This window comes from Lutjanus erythropterus, chromosome 11, assembly GCF_056507025.1.
Source record: "Lutjanus erythropterus isolate fLutEry1 chromosome 11, fLutEry1.hap2, whole genome shotgun sequence".
NCBI lineage: Eukaryota > Metazoa > Chordata > Actinopteri > Lutjaniformes > Lutjanidae > Lutjanus > Lutjanus erythropterus.
The window spans coordinates 33,978,932-34,006,414 of NC_139327.1; the positions used below are offsets into that span (position 1 = coordinate 33,978,932).

Here is a 27,483-nt window from a genome sequence, read left to right on the forward strand (position 1 = left end):
ATAATTTCTGGAAAAAAAGACATTGCTGTGGAGCTTTTAACATGTATTTTTTGATGCTTTGAGCACCACAAGCTGAGTGCCATGTGCTTCCATTGTACTGGAGACAAGACAGCTCTACAGCTGATACCTCGAAAACCCTGCAACTCACACCAGAGAAAAAGATAAGTAGCACTACATGTAAGAGTCAAAATATGTATTTTAATTTTGGTGTGAACTGCCCCTTTAATACCCTGAGATGCTGGATTTTAACCTGTTGAGTCAAGCATCTCTCTACATATTTTTTTTTTTTTTTACTTATGATCAAGCTTTTGCATGACTGACTATTTTTCTACCTGATTTTGAAAATTCAAAATACAAGATAAAAAAAAAAGTTTTTCAAAGCACCACCTCATCTCGTGTCATTGTCAGCTGCATTTCTTTCCCCCCCAGTTAACCTTTGCATTCACCTGTGCTGCCACTCAAACAGAGATATAGTTTCAATGAATGGACTGAAAATGGTAAGAGGGAGGCTTCAGGAAGATCCATACTTGAGTTTTCCTCCCATTAGGTCTGTCCCTTGGCTGGAGTTTGAGCACAACTGTAGGCTGTTACGTGCGTTCAAACAGCTGGAGGGAGGGCAGTGACGCTCACCTCTCACTGCCATACTGTAACACAGCCGTTTGACATGAGACAGCCCCCTAGGTGTCTCACTTTCTTAGTGTTTGTATGGGCTGGAGCGCAGCGCCGGCTGCCCGCCTGCCTGCCTGCCTGCTGCTCGTCTGGCTGACTGGCTGCGTTGACGTCAGCGCCGTGTTGATTTGCTAAGGCGAGAGAAGAAAGGAGTTAGTGCGTGTTGAGAGAGCGGGTACTGCGAACTGCCTTACTATGCTGTAGCCCCACTCCCCCTACACTATACGGAATCAAAACGTGCAACTTAGGTGAGTACCGACCCGGGCTAAACGCAGCTGCAGTTTCCCGGCGACAAGTGCCAGACCCGCTGCTCTGCATGCGTCTACCACTGTTTTCTCTGTGTACTTTCATTCACCATGTGGATGTTTTGATGCATTTAGCGCCGGGGGGATCGCGCTGCTTGTCCCCGTTCAACCTCATGCTGAAGTTACCAGCTAACGCGACTTTGGCACGCAAGTTGGATCTGCGCACCGGGAGCGCTGCTGGATGAAAACAAGTGTTTACCTGATTGCGCTGCAAGGTGTTGGAAGTTTGCATGAACGCACGGTAGTCTATTGTAAGAGATGTTAAGGTTGACGTAACCCCCCCTCTCTGCTGTGTCTCTCGGTCTGGTTTAGTATGCTGGAGATCGCAGCCAGAGGACGTGAGGTCTGGCTGTTTCACCGGGAGCCAGACAACATATGACGCCCCGCTCCATGTGACTTTACTGGAGAAATCGCGTTTGCTCGTTTTGATGGAAATTATGCAATTTTTGTAGACAGCGACACTCCTGCCCGTCCTTGTGTCTCCAGACGCACCAGTGTGGCTCATTTAGCCGTGATGACATCATGATGAGGACTGGGGACACTGGTGTTTAATCTTAAAACAAGCCCAAAATCCAGTCAGTGTACAGTCCGACTAGAATTGATTGACAGACATGTCTGATTGGTTACCAGTGATCGGCTTGCGGTAACACGCGCGGCATACTGTGAGGTGGGGAACAGATGCAATGGCAAATTGATTTGTTATCGAGACTGTCTGATCTCTCTCTTCTCCGCTTTCACTCTTTTTCTCTTTCTCCTGCAGGCATCGTTCTCTAGATCAGACCCCCTTCTCTTTAATTATAAAGCGCCAGTGTTTTAGCGTTTCATCCAGCGTCAAACAAAGTCCACCTGTGCGTTGATGGCTTCAGTCGGCAGCTGTCTGTCTCTTGTAGACTTTTTCCCGATTGTCCCCCTCAGAGACGCCGTACCATTTTGCTTTCTGCACATTTGCGTGTGTCAGTGGTGGCTCGTGGTCTGGAATATTGAACGCTGTTTATTCTTGTTGTGGCTGGGTCGCCAAGGCGCGCTATGGATGGCAGACAACTCGTGATCAGATTGATTATGCTGCCTTTCTCTGTGAAGTCGGCCTAATGTGGTTATTGTCAGCCGTCTACATTGTGTGTCGTCCAGCGAGGAAAATCTCCCCCCTGGCTTAATGTACTTAATGTAGTGCGTGATGTTTTGCATAATGCATAGCGCTCTGTATAATTTGTCTGGTGCGGCTGGCCAATATTAAAGCTGTCTAGACGCGCGGAGCTCCGTCCTTTTTATTAATAGAGAGCTAACAGACGCGATAAAGTCCCCAAACAGCAACTTTACATCGTGTCCCACAGAGCGCGTCAGGCATTGATCGTATACTGGGGCCATAAATCGCAGCTATTGGCTCACCTGTAATAAAGATAATGTCGGGTTTTAGGCATGACCTCTGTTGACTGTGAGGCTGCAGCTCAGTTGGATGAAGACCTGTGGTTTCATCATTACCCACCTCCTATATCGATTTTATCAATGTGACGAAAAAGACAAACTGTCCAGTGTCCCAAAAGCCGACAAGAACACTGTTTATTTATTTTCCATGATCTTCCTCACGGCAAACAAAAGCTGCCAGCATCATTTCCCTCCTGAATATTCAGATTTGTGCTTGGGAGACTGTAGGTTTTTGAAGTGAGATAACATATCTGGGAATTATTGATATTCCCTCTCTCTCTTTCTCTTTTTTGTTTAAATCATCGTCTAGCTGGAGGGGTGATGATATTTTCTCCTTTTTTTCTCCCCTTGTCTCTCTGTGTGTGTATTGTTCTCAGGCATGGAGGAAGGAAAAGAAGTGCTCACAAACTTCTCTTTTTATTCCTTATTTGAAAAAAAAAAAAAAAGAATATTAAGCTCTTCAAAAATGAAATGGGAGATTCTGAAAATGAAAATGTAGGTTTTTGAAAATTCTCCAAATAGAAAAATGAACAGAACTCAATGAGCCTATAAAATTTGTCATTGTAAACCTCATGGATTGCCTGCTTACCCAGGGCAAGTGAAATGCCATGTTGGGCAAGTAAACTCACCCAACAAACAAGTGGGTAAAAATAGAATTGAACTATCAAACCGTTTTGACAGTTGATTAATTATTGAAGTAAGTTTTCATGCGAAACAGCAGAAAATGCTGTTTTTACTTTTTGAAATATGGAGATTTCTCCTTTTCTTCCTTTATTATCATATTAAACTTAACATATTTAGGTTTAGACGTTACATTTAAAGGTAGAATCAATAGCATTTGTCTGAGTTGTTCGTAAACGCACCAGAAAGACAGTTGATTGTTGAGTCTCATTCCCAGGACGTCAAAATCCGACATTTTGGGTTGGTAAAACATCCCAAGCACATGATGAAAAAATAAGGAAATGCAGGCAGAGTGCAGGGGCTCGGCAGATACAGAAACAAGCAGACACTTCAAGTGGGTCATAAGTGATGATTGAAAGGTATTATATTTATATGAGTCTGCACATTTTAAGGAAAATGGTGCATATTAAGTCTTTTAAAGTAATTTTTCCCACAAAATGGCAGAACATTCTGTTTTCAACCTGCAGATATATAGAATTCCTGCCTTTCTCCATTTATTGTGATATAAAACTAAATATATTTGGGTTTAGACGAGATTTAAATATATTACTGTGGACTTTGAGAAACTGGGATGCACATTTTCACTATTTTCTGACATTTTCTAGACGATGCAGCCCTTGATTGAATGTGACAATTAACTTTTGTCCTTGCTGTTAGTTGATAAATAAAACAAATAATAAAACCCAATAAAACAAATAAAACAATTTGTACACGAGCAAGTAAAAATTGACTGAGGGCAAACAGATTTCTGACCCACGTCATTGAAGACAAACATAAACACTGAACCCTGCATGTGGCAGATTGAGTGTATAAAAACTGGACATCAGTGAGCTGAGCAAGGATGTGGGTCAAGGCATGTAGCTGCTAGTCATTCATTCATTCATTCATTCATTCATTCATTCATTCATTCATTTAGAGTAAATATATTGGCACGCCTGTTTATTTAATTGTTGTAATGAGGAGGGCATTGTCTCAGTGTTGGTCTTTATAAGTAGTTGAATATTAAAAGAGTCACTGAGACATTAATTTAAAGTACATATACTGTTACGATTTCTTAATTTAACCCTCTCTTTATTATTTTAGTGTAGGTCAAAGTGTAGATATGAGCTGGAGCAACATGTTGCCCTGTTAACTTTGAGTTTAATGCAGTCCCAGAGACAATCATTCATTTGGATATTTGACAATAGTGACTAAGAGCAGGGCAGAGTGTTTGGTGCTGCAGCGTTTGTGTGCTTTTGCCTCGTCCTGCTTTCCTTTTCCATCCATTTCTGGCCGCTGCTCTCTGCTCCCGTCTGTGATGGGAATACTGAGTAAGATGCTATTTAATTTCAGAAAGGCTGCTGACGGTCTTTGTGAGCCAAGCGGCACTGAAAACAACACAATTCACACTTGTTTAGCGTGCGTGTACATCCCCATCAGATAGCCAAATGAAGACATCTTTTTAACATAACATATGTTGGACTGATTGGTATGCAGGGTGAGCCTGTTGGACGGCTCACAAATTGTCTCCCTTCAGAAATCTACAGTCAATAGTCTCCGCTGATTTTAAAGAACAATGCCTCTGCTCAGAGTGTTTACCGTCCCTGCAGGATGTTTGCAATTTGAAACTCCACTGACTTCACACTTGCCATTTACAAAATAAATAGTGGTATTCTTGAAATAGATTCATTGCTGAAATAATTGCATTTTTATTTTGAAACGGCAATTAATGAATGTGCTTTATATAGTTTTGTGAAATTTAATTAAGTGCATTTAATTAAAAAAAAGTCATTCATTACATTTTTTGGAAAAAAATCTTTGGATTTGAAAGTGTAAAGGCCAGTGCATTTTATCTTCTTTTGCTGTCGTGTCAGAATTTACCTGAACTGATCTTTTTTTTCTTTTCATTCTGTGTCCTCTCCAGGTTTCGTCTTGTTTACAAAGATAGCTAAAAACACTGCTGAGCGGGGAAGGCGAGCCTCATGAGTCGGCCTCGTGGATTGCATCGACATAATGGATTTAACTAAAATGGGTATGATCCAGCTCCAGAACCCCAACCACCCCACTGCCCTGCTGCAGAAGGCCAACCAGATGCGTCTGGCCGGGACTTTGTGTGACGTGGTCATCATGGTCGACAGCCAGGAGTTCCACGCTCACCGGACTGTGCTCGCCTGCACAAGCAAAATGTTTGAGATCCTCTTCCACCGCAGCAGCCAGCATTACACCCTGGACTTCCTTTCACCAAAGACTTTTCAGCAGATTTTGGAGTATGCTTACACTGCCACACTCCAGGCCAAGGTGGAGGACTTAGATGACCTTCTGTATGCCGCAGAGATCCTGGAGATTGAATACTTGGAAGAGCAATGCCTCAAGATCCTGGAAACCATCCAGTCCTCAGATGAGAATGATGCAGAGGTCAATGTCAATGATGGGAGCACAGAGGAGGATGACGAGCGCAAAGGCCACAACGGAGCCAAGAACTCCAAAAAGCATTCCATGGAGAGTCCGTATCTGTCAGGTACCCAGCAAGTCTCCACCATGGCCGGCATGGTGGACCAGAGTCCCTCGGTCTCCACTTCCTTCGGCGTCTCAACCCTGAGTCCCACCAAAGCTGCTGTGGATAGCCTGATGAGCATTGGCCAGTCTCTGCTCCAGCAGGGCTTTGTGGGTGAACAGCTCGCCCACGGCAACTCCCACCACCTGATGACTGAGATCAAGACTGAAATGATGCAAGTGGACATGGGCGGCAACGGCCATGACAGTCCTCCAAACATGGAGTCCAGTGCCTCCAGCAATGGAGAGCGAAGCGGGGAGGACAGGAACCGAGACGGTCCAGGCACACCAACGAGGAGCAGCGTAATCACCAGTGCCCGCGAGCTCCATTACGTCCGCGATGAAGGCATGGGCGACCCTCAAGCTGAAGTCAGCCAAATGGGGCTGGAAGCAATGGCCGGCATGACGGAGAAACATCTGGCCTCGCTGTACTCCCTGCCTGTCAATCATAAATCAGATGCCATCATGTCCATGCCGGCATCCATGGCCTCCGCTCTCCCCATGTCCCCGGCCCTGGCTATGTCAATGGACTTCAGTGCCTACGGGGGACTCCTGCCTCAGAGCTTCATCCAGAGAGAATTCTTCAGCAAGCTTGGAGAGCTGGCAGTGGGCATGAAACCCGAGGGCAGGAACCAGCATGAACGTTGCAATGTTTGCGGTGCAGAGCTACCAGATAATGAAGCTGTGGAGCAGCACAGGTAGGCCAAATTTCCTTTTTAAATACCTGTTTGTAAATTGTTTTGGCCTCGAAATCTTCGGTCCTTGTCAGTTTTTCAGCACTTATACAAGATTAATTAAGCACAATGTGCAGCAGAAAGTGAAAATCTTAAAGGGACAGTTCATCCCAAAATCAAACATAAATATTTTTCCTCTGGCCCGTAGTGCTATTTATCCATCTAGATTGTTTTAGTGTGAATTGCAGAATTTTGGAGATATCAGTCGCAGAGATGTCTGTTTTCTCTCCAAACTAATGAAACTAGACGGCAGCCGGTTCCTCAAAGCTCCAAAAAATACATTTGAAAAACCCAACAGCAATGTCTCATTCCAGAAATAATTTCTCAGTTACTTAAGATAATCCACAAACCTTGTTTTGACCAGTTTCATGTTGGAACCTTTTTTCTTTCAATGGTAGAATCTACTGGAACTACTTTCTTTCTTATAGATAGAAAGTAGCTCCTACATGAAACTACTGACAACCAGATCTATGGATTATTTTCAGTAATCGAGTCATGATTTCTGGTGAGAAGCACTAGAAACACAATGTATTTTTTGGCACCACAAGCTGATTGCCGTCTAGTTTCATTATATTGGAGAAAAGGCAGACATTTGAAAAGCTGATATCTCCAAAACTTGGCGACTCACACACAAACAATCCAGACAGATGCATAGCATGAAAGGCCAGAAAGGCCAAAAAAGCATTTTTGATTTAATGGTGAACTGTCCCTTGAAGTTATTTGGCCTCAGAACACCTCACCAATAATATATATCTGGGTAACAGACTCGAGTATGAGGCTTTCCCAGGTGTAAGTCACCTATTTTTCGCGAAGGAATAAAAACCTCTTTTTAAAGCTTGGTTCATAGGAAATAGAGGAAATAAGTTGTTTTTGTTTTCTTCTGGCTGTCTTAAGCTAATACCACTCATTTGGTGTGTCAGTGATTAGGACAACTAAGAAAATAACCCATTCACACATCTGTAATATATGAGTAAGTGGTATCCTCAGTGCCATGTGGCTCAGGCCCAGAGATCCACTCCTTCAATAACTGCCAAGCCTGCCCAGGTGACCGCCGAAGCAGTGCTGTCGTAACATTGTCTGAGACCATTAGTCACATCTTACAAGATGTGGGCGGCAGCTATCACACACACTTACCAAAGTGGTACCCCCCTCATCCTGGGCCCAGCTCACCTCCCCTCTCCCAATAACTGCACAAGGGGGGCCCTTATTAGCTTGATAATTGGAGTAGATGGTCAGCCCAGGAAATGAGTGCTAAACGTGGGCTCTGAGACAAGGAGGTAGTTCTAGGACAGGGGAGTGGCAGTAAACCGGTGCAGTGCTATTTCAATCAATGCATATAAATAAATCTTGAGGCCTGGAAACTTCACTCACCACTGAAACTCACCTGTAGGCTTTTTCAAGTATTTGTCTATGTCATGTCTTTGCGTATGTACTGTATATGTGCCAGCATTTGCCGGAGTACAAGCACCTTGTGGAATGCAGGCCTACTTGCATTACCTCTTTGTGGCTTTTGCACCATCAGAGTGTTTTTGTCATTTGTGACTGGATGCCTCTTCTTGCTCGAGGCCACTTTGTCACCCGGTAATGTTTGCTTAAATCAATAGGAATGCACAGCGGTTAAAGTTCACATAAGGATTTGAACCCCATCACCCATCCCCTCATGCTTCAAGCAGTATGTTGGTATGCATGGCTAAGGGCTGATTCAGTCCGAGCTCCTCGGCTTTTAAATCTGTCTCAGCGTTGTCTTTTAGAAAATACTGAATATTACAGAAACTCTTTTACCCCAAAGAGAAGTGTCCTTGTTTTTAGCCTTACACCATGTTATCGTGAAGTGTTTTTACTTAATTTTATTCGTGTGGTGAAGTCAGTTACTTTGTAGTTTTGTGGTGTTGGCAGTTGCTTCTTAAAGTGGACAAATTTGTGTGGCCTTCATGATGAGTGCTCATTATTCATTGAATGAAAGGAGAATTTCTGCATGGACTGACACTATATGTGTCTAACAAAAAACCCCAGCAACTGCAGAAGTGGATTTTGAGCTCCTTATTATCCGTTTTTCTGAAGCTGAATGCTTTAAAATACACTACAGCCTATGTGTAAGATGCATTAATGCAGCATCGCTGTGCTAAAGGACAGGCTAGACTCGTCTCTGTCTTGAGAAAAGTCTGGCGTGTGAAATGGTTGCCTGTGTTTCAAGAGGAATTTCATCAATTCGCTCAAGCTGGGAAATCTTGTATCAAAGGAGATTTCCAAACCGTTTCATGCATTGATCTTCCCGCTTCGCCCCATAGCATACTAATGGGTTAATTTAGACTGGTTGATACACCGACACGACACTGTTTAATATTGTACGCGCTGTCCTGACAGCCTCCTGAAGTGTAGAAATCAAACATTGCATCATCTGCTGTCTGCTTTGCCGTCCGCACATGAAAGGTCTGCTGTGCTACCCTGAGATGCTTGATAATTCAGACGCTCCTCGTGTCCTCACAAATTCCAATGTGGGTCATTTGATAGCATATCAAGTCCATGCTTTTTTTTCCCCCCTCTGTGTACGGCCTGTCAGGCTGCCTGACTCTTTTGATCTGAATACAAGATGTTTTATTTCAGACGAGCGGAGTCGTGTTCCCTCTGACTAATTACACATCATTTCCCCACCGCCACTGTGTCAGGGTCACTGCTGCCTCTGCAACAAACACATAAAAAAGTTGGCAGAGTTCACTTGGTGCAGGCAGGTCAAGTCAAACATGAGTGTAATTGTTTCCAGATGTGGCACAGGTCGCTGGTGTGAGGTGTCTGTGTGTGTGCGACTATGTTAAAATGAATGCACCAGAAAGTACCCACTTCCTGTATAAATTTAGTCTCCGCTCCCTTTCATTCCTCTGTGCCCTGGATTATATCATAAAGATCACCCCACCCAGACTCAATACATTGTGTATCGGCTCCATGAGCCGGGCACGAACAGACACCTACAGGGTAACGAAGTGTACGCAGAGAAGATGTGCAAGTGCAAAAGATGCTACCTTGAAATTTTAATAATGATCAAAATCCAGCACTAAGTTTCAAAAACTCTTTACTTGGCTGCAACTAAAGATTATTTTCATTATCGAATACCGTACCGTAAGACAGAAAATAAGATGTATAAATGAACACACATTTGTGCACTGATCCCTCAAAAGTGGTTAAAACTTGTGACAGCGATATGTAATGGATGCAGGATATTCATGTTTAACAATAAACTGTAAACTGTAATTGTCCAAACTGATATCCAGGCACTGAAACAGCAAACTTTCACCAGTGTTTTTAATAACTATAAATAACTGTACATAAAAAGACAAATACAGCAAAATATGTATGTATTAAACATGAATTAAGAAAATAATCTAATATACATAAATGCTAAAAAGCTATCTATTATATTCTGTTTAAAAAGAAAGTTTCCTACAGGAACATTTCGGACAACATATATTACCAAAATAGTCCAATATAGCCGTGATAGGCCAATTTCAGGCCGACTAAAATAGTAGTAGGGCTCTAATCTGCTGATTATTTTCACTGATTAATCCCTTAAAATGTTAAGGAAATTGTGAAAAACAGTCCACATCATCAAGACTCTCCATTTACTTTCACAAATGACAAAGAAAAACAGCAAATCCTCACATTTAAGAAGCTGAAAGCTAATTTTTGACATTTTTGCTTGAAAACTGATTGAAACGATTAATCGATTATCAAAATAGTTGGCAATTAATATTTTTTCTGTTGATTAATAGAATAATCATTGCAGCTGTAATCGCATAGCTAATTTTAGATTAGTTTATTTGGGTTAAACTTATAATTATCTAGACAGTAAAAGGTCTAAAAATGGTAGAGATATGTTATTTTCTTGAGTCATGAGATTACGTTATCCTAAAGCTTTTCAAAAAACCTAGAGAAATCTGTAATTTATTCAAGGCAACAGTGTGTTTCCTCGCTATAGCTGCCAGTCGCTGTTTAAATTCCAGGAAACACAGGGACACGTTGGATATGTCTGCAAGTGAGGAAGGAAGTTGGCAAGCGTGACTAAACATAACCTGAATAAAACTTTAATATCACCTTGTCCATGAACATGATTTCTGCCTGAGTCATGTCAGATAGATTCTAATCAGCATTTGAGTTACAGTATGGCTGCTAATGTTCAGACAGCATCTAATTATTAGTGACCTTCGGCTTCTTTAAAATAAGGCATCAATAGCATATTGTTCTGCTATCAGTGATGAAACTCAGGTATTTTATTTGCACTATTACAGACACAACATTTCAAGTGATATCCAGTCCTAAAAATTGCATGAAGCTAAATAAAGGGCTTTATTTAGCTATGGCGTTTTATAGGTGCCATAGAGGTTCTGCTGACTGCAATTCCCATCTGACCACAACAACTTTTCCCCCATCTCTCCTCCAGCAGCTCCCCCCCTCCACCTCCCCTCTGACAAGCCTTAGATTTATTTCTTAAAGGAAGCCCAGGGTGAGTGTTGTTACTGCTTCGGGGAGACAGGATTACAGCAATATTTTAGTAACCCTTGCACTGAGAAAATAATCAACACAGGAAGGGCCTGAGTGATTATTGGGAAAATAAATGCATGATGCAGGGGGCTAATTCTGCAGTGGCGGGCGAAAGAAGAAAAAAAAAACCCTCCACTGCTTGGTATTCCAAACACAGCATCCAATTCACGGGAACTAGCCTTGGGTTTATCTCTTTCACTTAATCGTCCATTCTCATGCAAATGACTGACCCTCGCTGTAATGTACATCACATAAGTGAAAAAAGAGCCTATTTTAAAGGAGAGCTTTTCCAGCATATAGCCGTTAAACATTACTGATAACCATCAATGCTTTAACTCTGTCTTTTCATAATACAGTGTGGATTTTTTCTTTTTTGAAGGGAGTTGAATGAGACAAGTCAATGAATTCCTCCCTCTCCTCTCTGTTTATGCTCATGTTATTTTTATTATTGATAGAAGTATTGGGGTATACGGAGTGGGTGTGGTGGAAATAATCAGCCCTGCATTAACCTCCGCACGCGCACACACTCATGTGTTCATTACTTTTTACACACATTCCCCTCAGCAGCAGCAGCAGCAGCCAGCGCTCACTCTTCCATTTCCTCTCCTTTTGTGGCGAAGGGGTGCGGAGGGCGCTCTAATACCCCGGGCCCCAGGTGTTTAAACAGTGGGCCCAAGGCCCTTATCTGTGCATATCAGAGTGGGACAGATAACCCTTGGCACTCCTCCTCAGTAAACCAAGAGCAGATTGAGTGCAGATAGCGGCCCATAGCGTTTGTTGCAGGTGATAACGATGTATGCACACACATATATACCCCGCACGTTGAGGTGAGGCCAGTGGAAGGTATACAAGTTGTTTCCCTACACACTGACACTTGTGTGCTTTGGCCACTATCAACCATTAACCACTGCTTTCTTACTATTCATTCACATCATGAACTGAGTAGGTGGGTTCAAATGGCAAACGTGATTGCATGTTGTGTAAGTAGCTTCAAAAAATCCCCAATGCATATTATCTCATCGCAGAGCTGCAACAATTATTCGATTAAGCAATTCATTGTCAACTATTAAATTAATAACCAGCTATTTTGATAATCAAGTAACCTTTTTTGAGTCCTTTTTCAAGAAAAAAAAGATGTTTTTAGCCTGACAGATGTGCATATTTTCTGTTTTGGCTGTCAATTTTCAAACTGACTATATTTGAGTTTTGGTGTGACATTTTTCACTATTCTCTTAAATTTTGTAGACATTGCAGCCTGAGATTAAACACAACAATCAACTGTACTCTTTGTCATTATTTGATAGCCGCTAATAAATAATACTGTTTGTCCAGAGGCAAGTGAAAACTGACTGTGGGCAAGTGTAATTCTGACCCATTTGCCTGGGCAAATAAAAAAAAAAAAATTCACAGTTTTCTAATATTTTATAGTCCAAACAACAAATAAAAACAAATCAGTCAGTCAGTAATGTAAATAATCATTAGTTGCAGCCCTATTTCATTGATTATTTTCTTAATAAATAGTATCACCATCCTCTTATGTGTGGCATTTTGGAGGTTTGTCTCTCCAATAGGAAGATACTGAAGCTTAAAAAGAAATTTACTGCAACTTTGCTTGATTGACAGGTGTCTCAACCAATGACAATCAGCTCTACTAGCTCCACCCACCCTCCTCGCCCAAATCTGTTTTCTTGTGGCTCCATTTAAATACCAGAATGTGATGGTTGAATCAGAGCTTCAGAAGCCTGGAGGGAGGGATGTGGTTTTGGAATGTAACAGGTAACACAGGCATCTTTTTAAACAGGCAAATCTTTGTTCTCATTTGCTCTGATAGTGGGTGCCATAAAATCACAGTGTTTTGGTGAGTTGTTGGAGCTAGATAGTGAGTCACATTAAGCAGAAAAAAATTAGTCATGACCAACTTTTCTCAGATTTGCAGAGATACTACAGATTGGATGAATTCTTTTAGGCTCGGTGGGAAATAACTTTAAATGGTGCACCTGTAGCTGCAGCTATCATCAAACTTCACTGATGTCCTGACAGTCACCAGAAGGCCAACACAGGCCATTTGATGGCAACTTTTGTGATCAATTTGGAGTAACTTTTAGCCTTAAAGTTGTTATAAGTCCCTCCAAGAAGTCCTTATGTTGCGATCGCAACAGTTAACACAAATTCTGATTCCCGTGATTTATGCATGCAATTTTGTCCAATCGCTGCAACTTTTCTGCAAATTTGATCGTCACAGCTTCTCACGAGTTCCACCAATCATCTCAGTCGTCTCAATGAAGTGACTCAGTGTTTTATTATTTACTTTTTCTTTCTTTTTTTTAATATTTTGTAATGCGTGCTGAAAAGAACACAAGATTTGTCATTGTTATCGACTTTTTTCGGCTCTGTGCACTTAATATTTTATAATTTTGTGCTTGCTGTTTTCACTGAGTTTGAGCTCCAAAAAGATTGTGCTTCTTTGTGGAATAACCCCTCAGGTGCAGAAATAAATCTTGTTTTGTTTGAATTTTTGTTTTCCTGAGGCTTTTTGGTAAGCTTACTTGGAAAACTCAGAACAGTGCAGTTTTATTCTCCCTGGAACGAGTTGCCTTTGATTTGTAATGAATTATCCAAAAAGAAATGACTATTTTTCTTTTGCTATTTTCACTTGACCTCACGATTTCATTGCAGAAAATGCCCAAAAACACTGCATCATAATTTTTTTAGACAAGCTGCCATAAAATCAGGCATGTTAGGTGGCAACAATCCTCAAAAAAAAAGCCTGCGAAATCCTGGAGGGACTGATATATAGGATTGACCTCTTTCTAGCTAAATGGAAGGTGCAGAGACAGCAAGCACCGTTAAGGCAAATTTGTTCTCTATGCTTTCGAGTAGCCACAAGAGTCTGCAAGGGTCTGCGTGACTTGATTTGTATGACTGCACATGTGGTAGAAAATCAAAAATGTTGTTTCTGAGAGGTCCCATTTTGATTTCTGGTGTGCATCTGTGAAACGTGTTTATATACTTCTGCACCCAATGTAGCACGTGCAGAATCCTGTGTGTGTCCACTGCTGTCCACTTCCTGCTGCTTGTGACCATTTACATTCTGAAGTATATCGGTATTCTTGTGAAGAGTGTTTGTCTGTAAAGGAGGAACTCTGCTAGCCTTTTGGAAAAACAAATGACGCATAACAGTGCATATGTTGAAATAGGTAGAAGGTTTTGGGATGATTCCTGAGCCAGTTTTTTTGGGGGGGTGACAATATTTGTCATTTTATTTGTCCAATTTAATGGTCTACCTCTGAGTAACAAGTGAGAGCCACTGCCATTCAGCTGCACAGCACACACCCAGTGAGCTAAAAACAAGTGAGTCTAATTCTGTAAATTTAGGATTTAACTCAACCGAACCATGGCTGGTGATTGTGGGAAAACTAACAAAGATGGTCATGGTTTTGGGTGAGTTTTAATTAATTAATATGTCTCTGTCGCGTTTTAATGAAGTGTGTGTTACGATGACTTAACAAGGCAATTAAGCTTCTCTCGGTTCTGTAAGAACTAATGAAGAGAAATTTGAATTCAGAAGGCGTATGGTTGTATTTTTCTGTTTAATAAGGGAAATAAGTGCAAGAATATTTCTTTCTTGGTATTTTGTGAGTTTATTTTGTTTATTTATTAGATGTAGCTAACATATGTATGTACGTAACGTAGCAAACTTACTGCCTTTGGTTATACCGTTAACACCCAACCCTAGAATGTAGTCAGATGTCTGCTTCATCGCTCCCCAAATATATCATCTTTGATCTGAAATCAAATAACCCAAACTGAAACTACAGCAGCTTGTAGCTCATGATCCTAACCTGTAAAACTGTGCAAGCATTTTCCTGCTTCCTGAAAGAAGCCCGGCAACAAAGCATCCATTACATGGCAGTGGATTACCCTCTATTTGAAATCACTCAGTGAGCTAAGTCTCCCCGGCTTGCACTCAGAGGTACAGTACATGTTGGTGTAATAATCCAATAGCACAAAAAGCCTCACTCAACGAAAACACCTCTCCAAGAAATACCTCAATCGCAGACAACAGCGGAGGGCTTATTCAAGTCTGGCTGCCACATCGTCTCTCTTTTTATCCTCACACAGGTGCTTTTTTGCCCTTATTGGAGGTGCGGTGTTTGTTTATGCCCCTGAGGAACTGGCGCTTTGACCGGGCCCATGGTGATAGCCGCAGCCAAGGCAGCTGCTGGCTGAGGCCCAATTATAGACAGGCTTTAAAAGGCTCTGGTTGAACCGTAAAGATTTACACCGCCATCGCTCTGATCTCAGATCTCGGCTCTGTCCTCACTGTCAGGATAGGGAGATGTATCGATTAAAGACTTAACACGGGGGGCTACATCATGTGGAATGGACTGCACACACACACACAGACACACGCAAACCTTAGCACAGATTAAGCATTTTATTGTCGTGCAGCGTTGTCAGGTGGCGAGTCATCATCTTACGTCTGGTGAGGCTGCTTTTTTTAGAAGGAATTCGGATGCTTTTTGGAATGGTAAGGAGGGAAAACAGAAGGGCAATGCCAAGGGAAAAAAAAAGGGGCGGTCTAATATTGAGACAGTGGCTATGGCAGTGGAGGGAGGCAATCTAATCAGTAGGCTGATTAGATCGCCTCCCTCCCTCAGATAAGAGTGGAGGGAGGTGCTTGTGCAATAAAAGTTAGCAGCTTGACTCAGTGCGACCAGCTGCCTCTGTGTGGCTAACAGCGCTCGGCAGACGTGGCCTTTGCTGATGCGGTCTGGCAGGGGCTGCTATGAAACGAACACACTGAGGCCCCTATCTTTTGTCCCCGTGGGGGCCTTGTGGTCTGGAGGGAGGGATAAGGATAACATACTGTACTGGAAGTTGGCCTTGTGTGTGTGTCCATGTGAGCATGTGTTTTTTTTTCCTTTTTGTTTTGTTGTGGGGGGCTCAAGGGGAGTACTAATTACAGCCAGTTATCAGGTGACATGCAAATGTGTTATCGGTTTTAACTTCCTGATGTGTATCTCTGCTCCCAGAAGCTGCTGTGAGTGCTGGCAGGGGAAAGACCTTGTGCTGCTGTTTCTCTGTAAATAAACAGTGTGCGTGAATTTAAACCTTTATTAGACTTAATGAACTTTATTTTTGTAATAAGGGTTCAACGTTAATGGCTTTCTTCTCTTGTCTGGTCAGACAAATGTGTCAGTAATCTACTTGCTCTGAGTCAATTTTTTCTTGCCCTTGTGCAACTTGTTTTTATTTATTAGCAGTTATCAAATAACAACTAAAGTTATGTATCACATTTAACCTAGGGCCATCCCAGTTTCCCAGAGTCCAAGGTGATGTTTCAGTGTCTCATTTTGTCAATCCGAAACCCAAAGATATTCAGTTTAATAAGATAATAAACAGAGAAAAGGCTGACAACAGTATTATCTGCCATATTTGCATGAAAAGTTATTTTAACCATCAAGTTTTCTAGTAGTTTTCTTTTAAAAGTATTTAAGGAACTGGCTTCTCTGATATCTATAGGCAGTGTGTAATCCAACTGCCATGTTCTTGAAGGCAACTACGGAACAAGGGAATGAACAGTGTAGCTTGGTCCTAGCATGAAGGGCTTTGTATGCTTCCTGTTTTCTTACAGTGCAGACACTTTGCTGCTTGCCCTCGCCTCTGCTTGCATTCTTTTGCCGATATTCTTTCTTATTATTCTTATTTAGATAAAGTTGACTATTGCCTCATTTTCAACACTTGTACTTTGTGAGTGCAGCCTTCTAAAGACACGAGCCTGCGCTGCAGTGAATGGAAACTTTTTTTGTTTGTTAGACCACTAAAAAGTTTGTTACAGTCATGACCTCAAATTTAATCCAGGGGGCCAATTTCCCTAGATTATTGAAAAGCATTTCTTTTTTTGTTTTAGGGTTGACTAGGTCAGCAATAAACAGGTTGTAATAAAGGCTCCAGCATCATTTGGTTCAGCGGAGATGTACAGTTGCATGTCATCTGCATAACTATAGACATATATTGTGCTATCTAATGATGTCACCAAGTAGCAGCATGCACAATGGGAATAATAATGGACCGAGGCAGCTTCCTTGGCAAATCATCTTCTCTTTGCAGACATTTTCTTTTTTTTTTTTTTTTACTGTATTAAGGCGCATGCATCATTGTCAACTTTCCCATTTAAAAAAAAGAAAAAGTCAATAGAATTAGAATGATCTGGCCTTAAAGGTAAGTGGGTTTTAGTTCTAGTTCATAGAGCCCTGCCTCTGTTCTCCTGGTCCTGAACGCTCAGGGTTCTAATCCCATCGATATCCCATTAACATCCCCTCTCTGGGTCCCCGCCACATGAAAGAAGATGTGTCGGTTCCCCCTCTCTGATTCTATTGCTCTGGCAGACCGTAGGGAGGACGGCCACAATGAGCAAATGTGCTAGAGCCAAAGGGCCAACCCAAGTGTGCTCACAAATGTCTTGTGTGTGTGTGTGCGAGTGTGTGTGTGTGTGCGTGTGTGTGAAAAACCTGCCACTGCCACCTCAGAGGCCCCCTAGCCTCCCTGGGAAGTATCAAACCAGAGCCCTCCGCGGGCTTCCAGCGAGAGAGCTTCTAATTAGCCTCTTTGTTGCCACTTGAATGGTTTGCCAGAGATTGGCAAGGGGCCCCAATGGAGTGATACCAGCACGCTAAGAAGCTGGTCATAAAAATTACCCCCCATTCTCTCCACCATCACCTGTCACAAAGGAGCTCTCAGGTAGGAAACTGAAGCCAGAGCAGCACCATGTTAGCTTTTAATCCACCTCTCCAGAGCCCGAGGAACCATGTTTGCTCAACAGGTGAACGCTAGGTTAGTTCCAGCTAGCTGCTCACAAACTGTAGGAACAGATATAATATTAAACCACCTTTAAAACTTCAAATAATTGATACCGCTGGTAATGCACAGGGTCCTTTATACTAGTGCTGGAACATAGTAGTCAAACAATAGCAAGGAATTACCGGTGTGATGAGCAGTTTGTGTTCTAGAGGATGGAATTCTTTAAAGAGAAAAACCGGCCCTTTTTATGTTGATGTCCACTTAGTGTTGATGGTAAATGTAGTAATCTGAAGCAATAAATTCCTCAGCGCTGCCATATTGACCAAGAGTTCTCCTGCCGCAAAATCTGTAGTTCTTCCTGCATCCAGTGATGTTACTGATGCAGGATGTCTGCTTTCTCTTGAATATAAAGGCACTAAATTGCCCTCCGTCGTGGCGCACAAAGTGCCAAAAAATTACATTTGAAAAATTCACCACTAATTTCAGAAATCATGACCCTGTTACTCGAGGTCATCCACACACCTCGTTGAGTTTCATGTTGGCACTGTTTTGTTTCCACACTTCTACTTTCTAGAAAGAAAGTAGTTCCTACATGAAACTGCTCACAACAAGGTCTGTATATTATCCCTGGTAACCAGGTCATGATTTCTGCAAAAAAAATCAAAGGTGTTGAATTTTTGGAATGTATTTTTTTGGCAGTGCAAGCAACACAAGCCATATAGTTCCATTATATTCAAGAGAAGGTGGACAAAATTCAGCAACTCACAGCAAAACAATCCAGATGGATAAATAGTGCTACAGATAAGAGGAAAAATATGTTTTTCAATTTTGGGGTGAACTGTTACTTTAACACCACAGCGGTTGTTAATTCGCAAAAATACAGATTTTAAGTTAAGTGGGATTATCAGCTTTAATTAGGTAATTTTTGTTATTAAGATAATAAAGAAAAATTGTATTTTATGCTGATTAGTAAATTGCTTGTTAGTTAACCACCTACTAGCACCTTATTAGTTTTAGTTATTTTATTATTTTTTTCAGTTATGTCATTCAACGATGCCTCATCTAACTTGGTAGTTTGAAGCTGGTCATTTGACTTCTATGATTGGCTGTGACCTCTCATGTTTCAGTGCACAAAATAAGCGCTACGTTTGACTGAGACAGTCTATTAGTATTACATGTTAATAATTTAAAGACATATTAGTCAACAAGTTCAGTTTAGACTGAACCATTGACACATTTATGTTACCACGGGTCAGGAGGCTAAGAAATGTACATTTTAGAACCAAAGACGAGCGCTATTGCGTATCACAGGGCGGCCTATCTGCCTGTCAGCCCGTTGGAAATGCTTTCAGATCTATACTCGTGGCATCTGACATGCTGCTTGGTGAGCGTCGTGGCAGGAGTGCAATGAATGTCAAGGCGACTTGGAGCTTTAGCGCCGACCGACACGTTTTAAGCTCCGCTGTAATCCAGGAGGGATCAGTTGGGTAAATCATGGCATAAAGCTTAAAACCATAATTGATTTATGTATTTGCTGACCGAAGACGCCCAGAGAGATTACCAGAGGGAGAGAGCTGATGATGGATAGGCCGGCCCCCCCTCACGCAGGCTGCATGCGAGGTGGGGGTTGATTCAATTGAAGGGAGATTTGTCTGCTTGAAGAGTAAGAACGTCTGAAAACAGTGAGTCTGAGAATAACTGCATGTATCAGTAGAGGTGTACAACATCTTGGCAATGTATTTCTCTGTAAAAGGGTTGTTTCACCACTTTTTAGTTGTTTATAAAATCTTTAAAAAACACGCTCATTCTGAAACAGTATTTTAATTGTTTTAAAATTGTATTCTGACATAAAGAATTATGCTTGTGTGGGATTGTGGAGCTAATTCAAATAAATGTTTTGCATAAACAGCCAATACAGTATTGACCAGTTCTATAATAAATGATAAATTGATCTGCCCTTTGAATCAGAGTTGCAACAATTAGTCAATTAATCGATAAGTTGTCAACTATAAAATTAATCCCCTGCCGTTTTGATTATCACTTCATCATTCTGAGTCCTTTTTTTTTTTTTTTAGAAATAAAGCCCAAATTCTCAGATTTCAGCTTCTTAAATGTGAGTATTCTCTGGTTTCTTTAGTCTTATATGACAGTGAACTGATTGTCTTTTGGTTGTTCACAAAACAAGACGTCATCTTGGGCTTTTGGAAACAGTTTTCACAATTTTTCTTGCCTTAAATGCTCCAAACGGCTGATTGATTAATCAAGAAAATGTAGACAGATTGATCAATAATGAAAATAACTGTTAGTTGTAGTGTTATTCATCCATTGTACTCTCACAGCTACTATCTTTCAAAAAAAAAAAAAATAATAATCCCATCACACCTTACAAAACAGTATGAATTTCTGTTTCTGACAAATAATTCTGAATTTGGCTCAAAAAAAAAACATTGAGTCTAGTTTGGCTCAGTGTTTTTGCTTTAAGCGATGTGATTTTAGTTTTAGTTCCTGAAATAGTTTAGTCTTGAGTATATCTACATGCAACGTTAAATAATAGAGTGGGACGAGACAAAATAAGAAACAAAGTATAGGACACCACCTTTTTCAGTAACTGGATTATTTTAATATTAAACAAAGTCCTCCAGAATGTTTCAACTAAAGCAAAATATAACATTTTATTCATGTGTTTACAGTAAATGTTCTGTCACTGATATACCAACTGATATATCAGTCGACCAGTATCATATCATGTATCAGTTTAATATGCACCTTTTTATGAAATCTTTTTCTTTTAATAGAACATGATGCAATATTTTGTTAGCTTTATAGGCAGCATTCTATGGATAACTGCTCCTTTTTCTTAGGTTCCTTTTAGGTTTAATATATTCACATATTTTGTTTAACGTGTTTTTTTTTATTTTAGTTATTTTTAATTATGAAAAATAACGTGGAAAGTTTACTGTTTCTGTGCCCTGATTATCGTTAAACTGTAAAGTGTCCTGACTCCATTACATATCTTTGTCACAAGTGTTAACCAAAGCAAAATGATATAGCCAATATGTAAATATCTAAAATATTTTACTGTCTAATATCAGTATCAGCATCTGCCCCAAAAATCCAGTATCGGTTGGGTTTTAGATTGGATATTCATTCATCATGGTGTGGCAGTATCTTGCAAAAAAAAAAAAAAAAGACTACAAAAACAGCACATTTCCCCATCATACCCCATAAAACAGCATATTTCTATCTGTATCAAATAACCCTGAATGTGCCAGCAAAAGTACTGAGTCCAGTTTGGCTCAGTTTTATGATGGAAACGATGTGATTTTAGTTTTAGTTCCCGAAAATGATGTGTCAGAGTACATGACGTCAGCGTTTCCCAACTAAGCCCCAGGACAGTGGCCAGAATATTGTTAATTCCCCTAGAAATGTTTGACGAGGTGTCAACCTTTTTGATCAAGAAATAAAGCAAAATATAATGTCTGTTTTACAAGAACTGCTAAGTTATATTTCTCTCTCTGAACCCAGGCTGGTGACGGGTATCTACAAAGAAACTGTAGTGGAAAATATAAATAATATAAATGTTACAGATGACATGACCTGTTGGATGGCTCTGTCTGAGCCTGGCAATTACAATGTTTTCTATAGAAGAAATTAATTATATTTGTAAAAGTAAAAGATCACACGTATTCACATCACATTGACCATTGATTGAAGGATGTCAGAATATGATATCATCAGTCTAACTTTAATTGACATCACAATTTCCAGACTGCCACTGATGAGCTGCCTGATAGCGAACCTCATTTAATTGGTCAGATGGTTCTCCTGCCATAATCATCCATGAATTTCTCTCCTGACACATTATGAATCCTCTTTTTCTTGTTTACTGCGCGGCTGTCAGGCGTCTCCAAGGTCTCTCTTGACCGCTCCCAGATTGTTTTGTGTTTGTCTGTTTGTCCCTGGGCCCCGAAAGGCGAGAGTGGGATAGTAAAAGACGGTGGAAAAAAAAGCCATTCCATTTCCTGGACTGATCACTGAAGCGGGTGGCTCTGACATGTCATGACTCAAACAGCATCATTTCTGCCACTCCTGTCTCGCCGCTGACCTTACAAATGATGCTGTAGGCTCCCGCCATATGCCATTAAGCATGGTGTAAAACAGGATGGGGTTTTATCCCCCCCCCACCTCATACGTGCAGCAGCAGCACCCAGCAGACGGCCTCTGCAGTCTTCACTCCTTGCTCTCACCTTTCGGGAAAGAAAAGCAGATTACAGCGGCAGTTTTCTCTCTGATGGTTTTGCCGTATACTGTCTTTTTTTTATTTTTTTTTCTCCTCTTCCTACCCTGCTTGTGTTTTATTGTCTCCTGTGAGTGTGTTGGTCTGAGGCGAGGAGCTGGAGCTTCCCTAACAGGTGTTTGGGTGCTTATCGCCCACGTCTGTGCCCTTATCTCTGGCCCTCAGCTTCCTGCATCCTCTCTCTTGCATGCCTCAGAGTGGGGATATATTTCACTTAGCCTCTGACCCGAAACCTTCCTCTCTATCTCTCTGGGTCTCTCTGCCTCCTTCTCTCTCTCTCTTACACGCAGACGCACACGCACCTAAAAGTGCTGGCAGCCGATAGGCAGGACGAGGCTGTGAGCACATTTCATCATCATCACCTAACTTGACATCCTTTTTTCTTCATATTACTCGTAGCTCGCAAGAGATCCCAAAATTAATGATTCTGGAAGATAATTAAACCAGGACTACAGCTAGCAATTATCAATCTTTCTGTTGATTATTTTCACAATTAATCTATTAATGATTTGGTCTGCAAATTTTCAGAAAATGCTCATTACCTCATGCCTAAATTTCTTAAATTGCCAGTGTAGGTGTGTCCCATTTGTGCTTGATAAATGACTTAGATGATTATAAGGATTGTTATGATTGTTTTTCGTTGTTGTTGTTGTTGATTGGCTGAGTTGGGCTGTCCTGAATGCTTTTTTTGTGGTTTTAAAGTAGGACCAAACAATTACTCAATATTTTATGAAAACTGTAATATGGCCTTTTGCAGTTTTCAAATCGCAAGAGGCGCAGTATTTATTTTAGGCGAAACGTGTGTCAAAATGCTATTTTAAAATAAATATTTTTGTGCAGATCCCCACAAAAATCACCATAATTATTTTTCAATTAAGATCAAATTAGTGAAATTATATACTGGTTTTGCACTGGTTCCCGATACTGATCCCTATTCAAGGGAAATTCTTACTGGTCAGTTTCAATATATCGATAAGCTCCTTGATATTTACGTAACATCAGTAGCTGAGAGGGCGAAATGTTCAAATGTTTTGGCTAACTTTACTAAATTTTAATTCACTTAATGAAAAGAAGCTAAACACGACAACTCGGGAAACATTTCAACTTGTCATTTCTGCAAAAAGTCATAGTAAAATAACTGTTGAACTGTTGAAGCAACTATTTTTATAATCAATTTATCATTTTGAGTGTTTTTTTTTTGTTTTAAATGACTGAATTCTCTGATTTCAGTTTGTCAGCTGAGCATTTTTCAGCATTTTCTGGCATTTTCTGGATCAAACAACTAATCGATTAATGGAGAAAGTGACTGACTGATTAATCATCAGGGAAAATAATTTAAAAAATATATAAATATATAATGAATATAATAAGTTATCAGATATTTTAGATGAGTGAGTGACCCAGATTGATCCAGAGAGAGTTGAAAGTGAGTGGAAACGTCTTAGTGGCTTCAGCACACAGTGAGCTTTGATGGTGTTTGGAGCTGTGAGTTTGATCCAGCATTTTGTCAGAGTGATTGGTCTCAGGCTTTAGCCCCACCTTCACATTCCCTCCATCCTTCCCTGCTCCCAAGTCTCTCACAGGGACAAAGGCTAAAGTGTCTGTGGGATGGGGTTGTGATGCTGGTTTGGAGGGGGTTGACCCCCTCGGAGGACCTGACAGGGGCCCTTCTTTTTTTTTTTTTTTTTTTTTCTAATCCCCATTCTGAGTGGGCACAGAGGGGAGAGAGCCCACAGTCTAACACCCATGAGAGAGTCTATTGTGAGCGGTGGGCTCTGTTACAGTAGGATGGATGCAGGGGTCTCAGGCCCAGATAAACGCCGGGGTCAGCCAGGCCCCCGTTATTTACAGTAGGCCCTTTCATTGCCCGAGTGAAACAGGAGCCCGTGGTGGTGGTGGAGGTGGTGGGAGGACTTCAGGGGGACGACCACTGTTTGTGCTCAGCCAGGCCTCCACTATAGGTCAAAGAGCACGGGGGGTGGGGCTCCAGGGGTTACAGACCTGACTTTTGTCTGTGTGCTGGGTGGGGGGGGTTGCTGCTTCATAGGGGAAAAAGAAAAGGTGGAGGGGGGGGTTGGCTTCAGAGAGAAAAGGCGGCAGTGATAACTTCCACACACACTTTTCTGTGATGTGACATAACTAAAGTTTATCTGCTTGGTTGTGAAGCTGAACGGCCGTTTCCCAATTTTACTGTCAACATCACGATTTAAACAATTTTCTATACATTTCCTATACATTAAACTCTGAAATCTGAGGTCCTTTCTTTTTTTTAAAGCAGTAAGTTGAAGAAAAGTCAACTTAAACTTATTTTATAGAGTAACTTATAGGATTAACAGTAATTAGCTACAGCTGACTGGAGCTGGGGATCAAACCTCAGTGCCTTATTGCTGTGGTTCTCAAACTTTTTTTTTTTAAATAATGTCAGCCAAGTACCTCCTGATCAAAGCAAAACATTTTTGGTAAAACGAAAAAGCTATAATCTCTGTTTTCACCCCTGTCTCTGTGATTTCAACTTTATTACTGCTACAGTTTTTGTGAGAAGCGACTGCGTTGGAAATAAGAATAATGAATTTAAAATGTGGTTTAATTGAGCTTACGTTTACATTTTTTATTGAACTTTTTATAGTATAATTATTTCAGAGAATTTTTTTTTAAATGATCATTTTTAAAAATCTCCAGCTTTACTCCAAAGTCCCCCAAAAGGTAACTTCACTGAGAAAAACTGCCTATGAGCAGACCGCATCATAGCTAGCTTGATTGTCACGTCAAATTTGTCATCTTATTTACTTATCCATTGATTACATAGTTCTGCATCTAAAATTGCAATTTTTCCAATCTATTCATTTATTCATGCAAAATTCCTGCAGGGCTGCACATTTACCACTTGAGAACTTACAGAAAGTATTATATCATTGACAAAATAATATATCGTTTGGTATTGGCATCAACCTCCGCACTATAGTTGATATAATTTGCTGGGAAAATGTGTCATTAAAGCTGGCAAAACTGACAAAATAGCTAGACTTAAAGCTGCTAAAGTCTCGATTTCGATTTAAAATAATAAATCATGAAATTCATTGGGTTGCAAATAGAGCTGTAGCAATTTGTTGATTAATCGATTAGTTGATTGAAATAAATTTAGTGCCGACTATTATGGTGATCGAATAATCGTTTCAGTCATTTTTCAAGCAAAAATGTCAAACGTTTGCTGTTTAAAGCTTCTTAAAAGTGAGGATTTGCTTGCTTTTGCCATTAATGACAGTTAATAAGGAGTCTTTGGGTTTTGTATTGTTGGTTGAACAAAAGAAACAATCTGAATCAAGAATGAAAGTTGCAGCCATAGTTGTTGCATTGAAAATGTAATAGTTTTTGCTTGATAGAAACGTCATTACTTTGACTGATGGAACTCAAATGGTGTGAATTTTGAGAACCTGCTTCACCTTCCAACACAAAGAACAATGGCAGAAGAGTACGAACTCAATAGGTGTTTTTGTGTGTTAATGTGTGTGTGTGTATGTGTGTGTGTGTGTGTGTGTGTGTGTGTGTGTGTGTGTGTCATTGGTCTTGCCAGGGTGCTGCTCAGAAAAACTAAAATTCAATACCATCACAAATGGCTGCATGCTCGCTCCAATTGTCCTGAAGTGACTCGGTGACCTACATAAGCGCAGCACATAACTTGACCCGCTATAGAAGCTAAAGAAACAGTAAAAGAAGAAAAAAGGTTTACAGCAACTGGCTGTAACCCGATGCTTGAGGTTCGGTTAGTTAGGTCATCTTCATTCTCACGTGACATTCAATACAAATGGTCTCAGAGCAGGTTGGAGTGAAAAAAGAAAGCATCTTTCACCTCCACACTGAAGCAGGTTATTAAGCTTAATCCCACACGATCCATTACCAACTCAATCCCTGTTTGTCGACTGTCATTAAGAAATGAGAAGTTGCCAAGGGACAGCACGAGATGGAGAACCAGTACCATCTGCCAGAAGACTTGAACATAATCTTGCCATAATCTTAGTGTCAACCGTCAATATTAGGAGGCAAGGACGGAGGGAAAAGCCGGCAGAGACGTACAACACAGACAGCAGTCTCTCAGGCATTCATTTGCCGGAACAGATTTTATTATTTTTACTTGGACAATGACCAGAGGGGGTTAAAGGTCAGCAGGCGAGGACTTTACAGATGAAGCGGTGTGCGGTGGGGGGTGTGCAGGAGCTTGGTTTGACCCCCCACCTCTCGTCCCCCATTGTCCGCAGAGAACACAAAGCCCCCTGTCAAACTCTAGTGGTCAGCGCTTCAGCCAAACCCGCCAAACCGCAGCAGTGTGGAGGGTTTGAATCTGGCCGAAGCTTGACCAGTGACCAATGAGGAGACAAAGAGACGGGCAACAGATTGTCTTCTCAAACGGCTCCTTTCCAAAATGTAGAAAGGGAAGGAAAGAAATGACTTGTCCTTTGGTTCAAAGATGTTGTACGTCGTAACTCAATGCATCTACACAAGACCAGTTTTGAGGTGTTTGTACTTCACTTGAGTGCATCTTGGAAACAGAGCTGCAACTAACAGTTATTTTATTATCGATTAATCTGTCGATTATTTTCTCAATTAACTGACTAGTTGTTTGGGTCATAAAAAGAAAATGGCAGAAAATGTTTTCCCAAGTCCATGATGGTCATCAAATGTCTTGTTTTATCTACAAACCAAAAATCTACAGAAGACTAAAAAAACAACCAAAAAAAATCAAATTTGAGAGGCTGAAATCTGAGAATTTGGAAATCTTTTCTTTAAAAAAATAATACTAAATAATAAAAAAAATACTGATTACACATAAATGCATCTGTAATCAATCAATTAGTATAATAATATAACACTGACAGGGGCCAATAATGAGTACTTTCTCTTTGATACAGATGTACAAAGAAGTAGTATCACTACAAGAGGTTAAAAGGTGGAAAAGGTTTATTGATCTAATAATTTTAGACATGTTTTAAATGTTTTTTAATACTCAGCCCTACTTGTAAAGTTGTAAAGTTGGTTTTATAATAAGCCTTCATATTAAAAAAATCAATAAAACAAAAAACACACACAAAGATACAGACTGGACAGAAACCATGACTGACCAGGATTTTTTTTCTCCACCATGTAATAAGAGGTTGGAGAGCTGAAGGTTGGATCTTATGAATTATGATATTTAGCTTTAACAAAAAAAAGGAAAAATGGAGCCCACACATTTATACGGTGAATTTCTGCTCTTTATCCTTCCATCCATTCAAGCAGTCTATTTATTGTGGATGAGGGAGTCATTTACTCTAATCAATCGTATTAAAGAGCATCGGTTAACATCCTGATCGGCCCCAAAAAGCCACCTTTCAAACACAAGCAGTCCCAGAGCTCTGCTGCAGGTATCAGTCAAGAGCTACTGTCCTCATTTATCTACAGCAACTGTGGCGGCTCACATTTAAAAATGAGTCGGCGGCCAAAGTCCCGCTGACATTTTTCATCTCGAAAGAGA

At 40.8% G+C, this 27,483-nt stretch overlaps 1 protein-coding gene across 1 annotated transcript in view; it reads left to right on the forward strand.

The window, feature by feature from the left end:
• Positions 1–784: 784 nt before the first annotated feature.
• zbtb16a (zinc finger and BTB domain containing 16a) overlaps positions 785–27,483 on the forward strand; it is a 201,694-nt gene continuing 174,995 nt past the window's right edge. The window contains exons 1-2 of the mRNA XM_084730007.1: positions 785–917; positions 4,981–6,307. Coding sequence (XP_084586133.1) covers positions 5,070–6,307 — 1,238 coding nt within the window. The 5' untranslated portion in view covers positions 785–917; positions 4,981–5,069. The remainder of the gene's footprint in view (positions 918–4,980; positions 6,308–27,483) is intronic.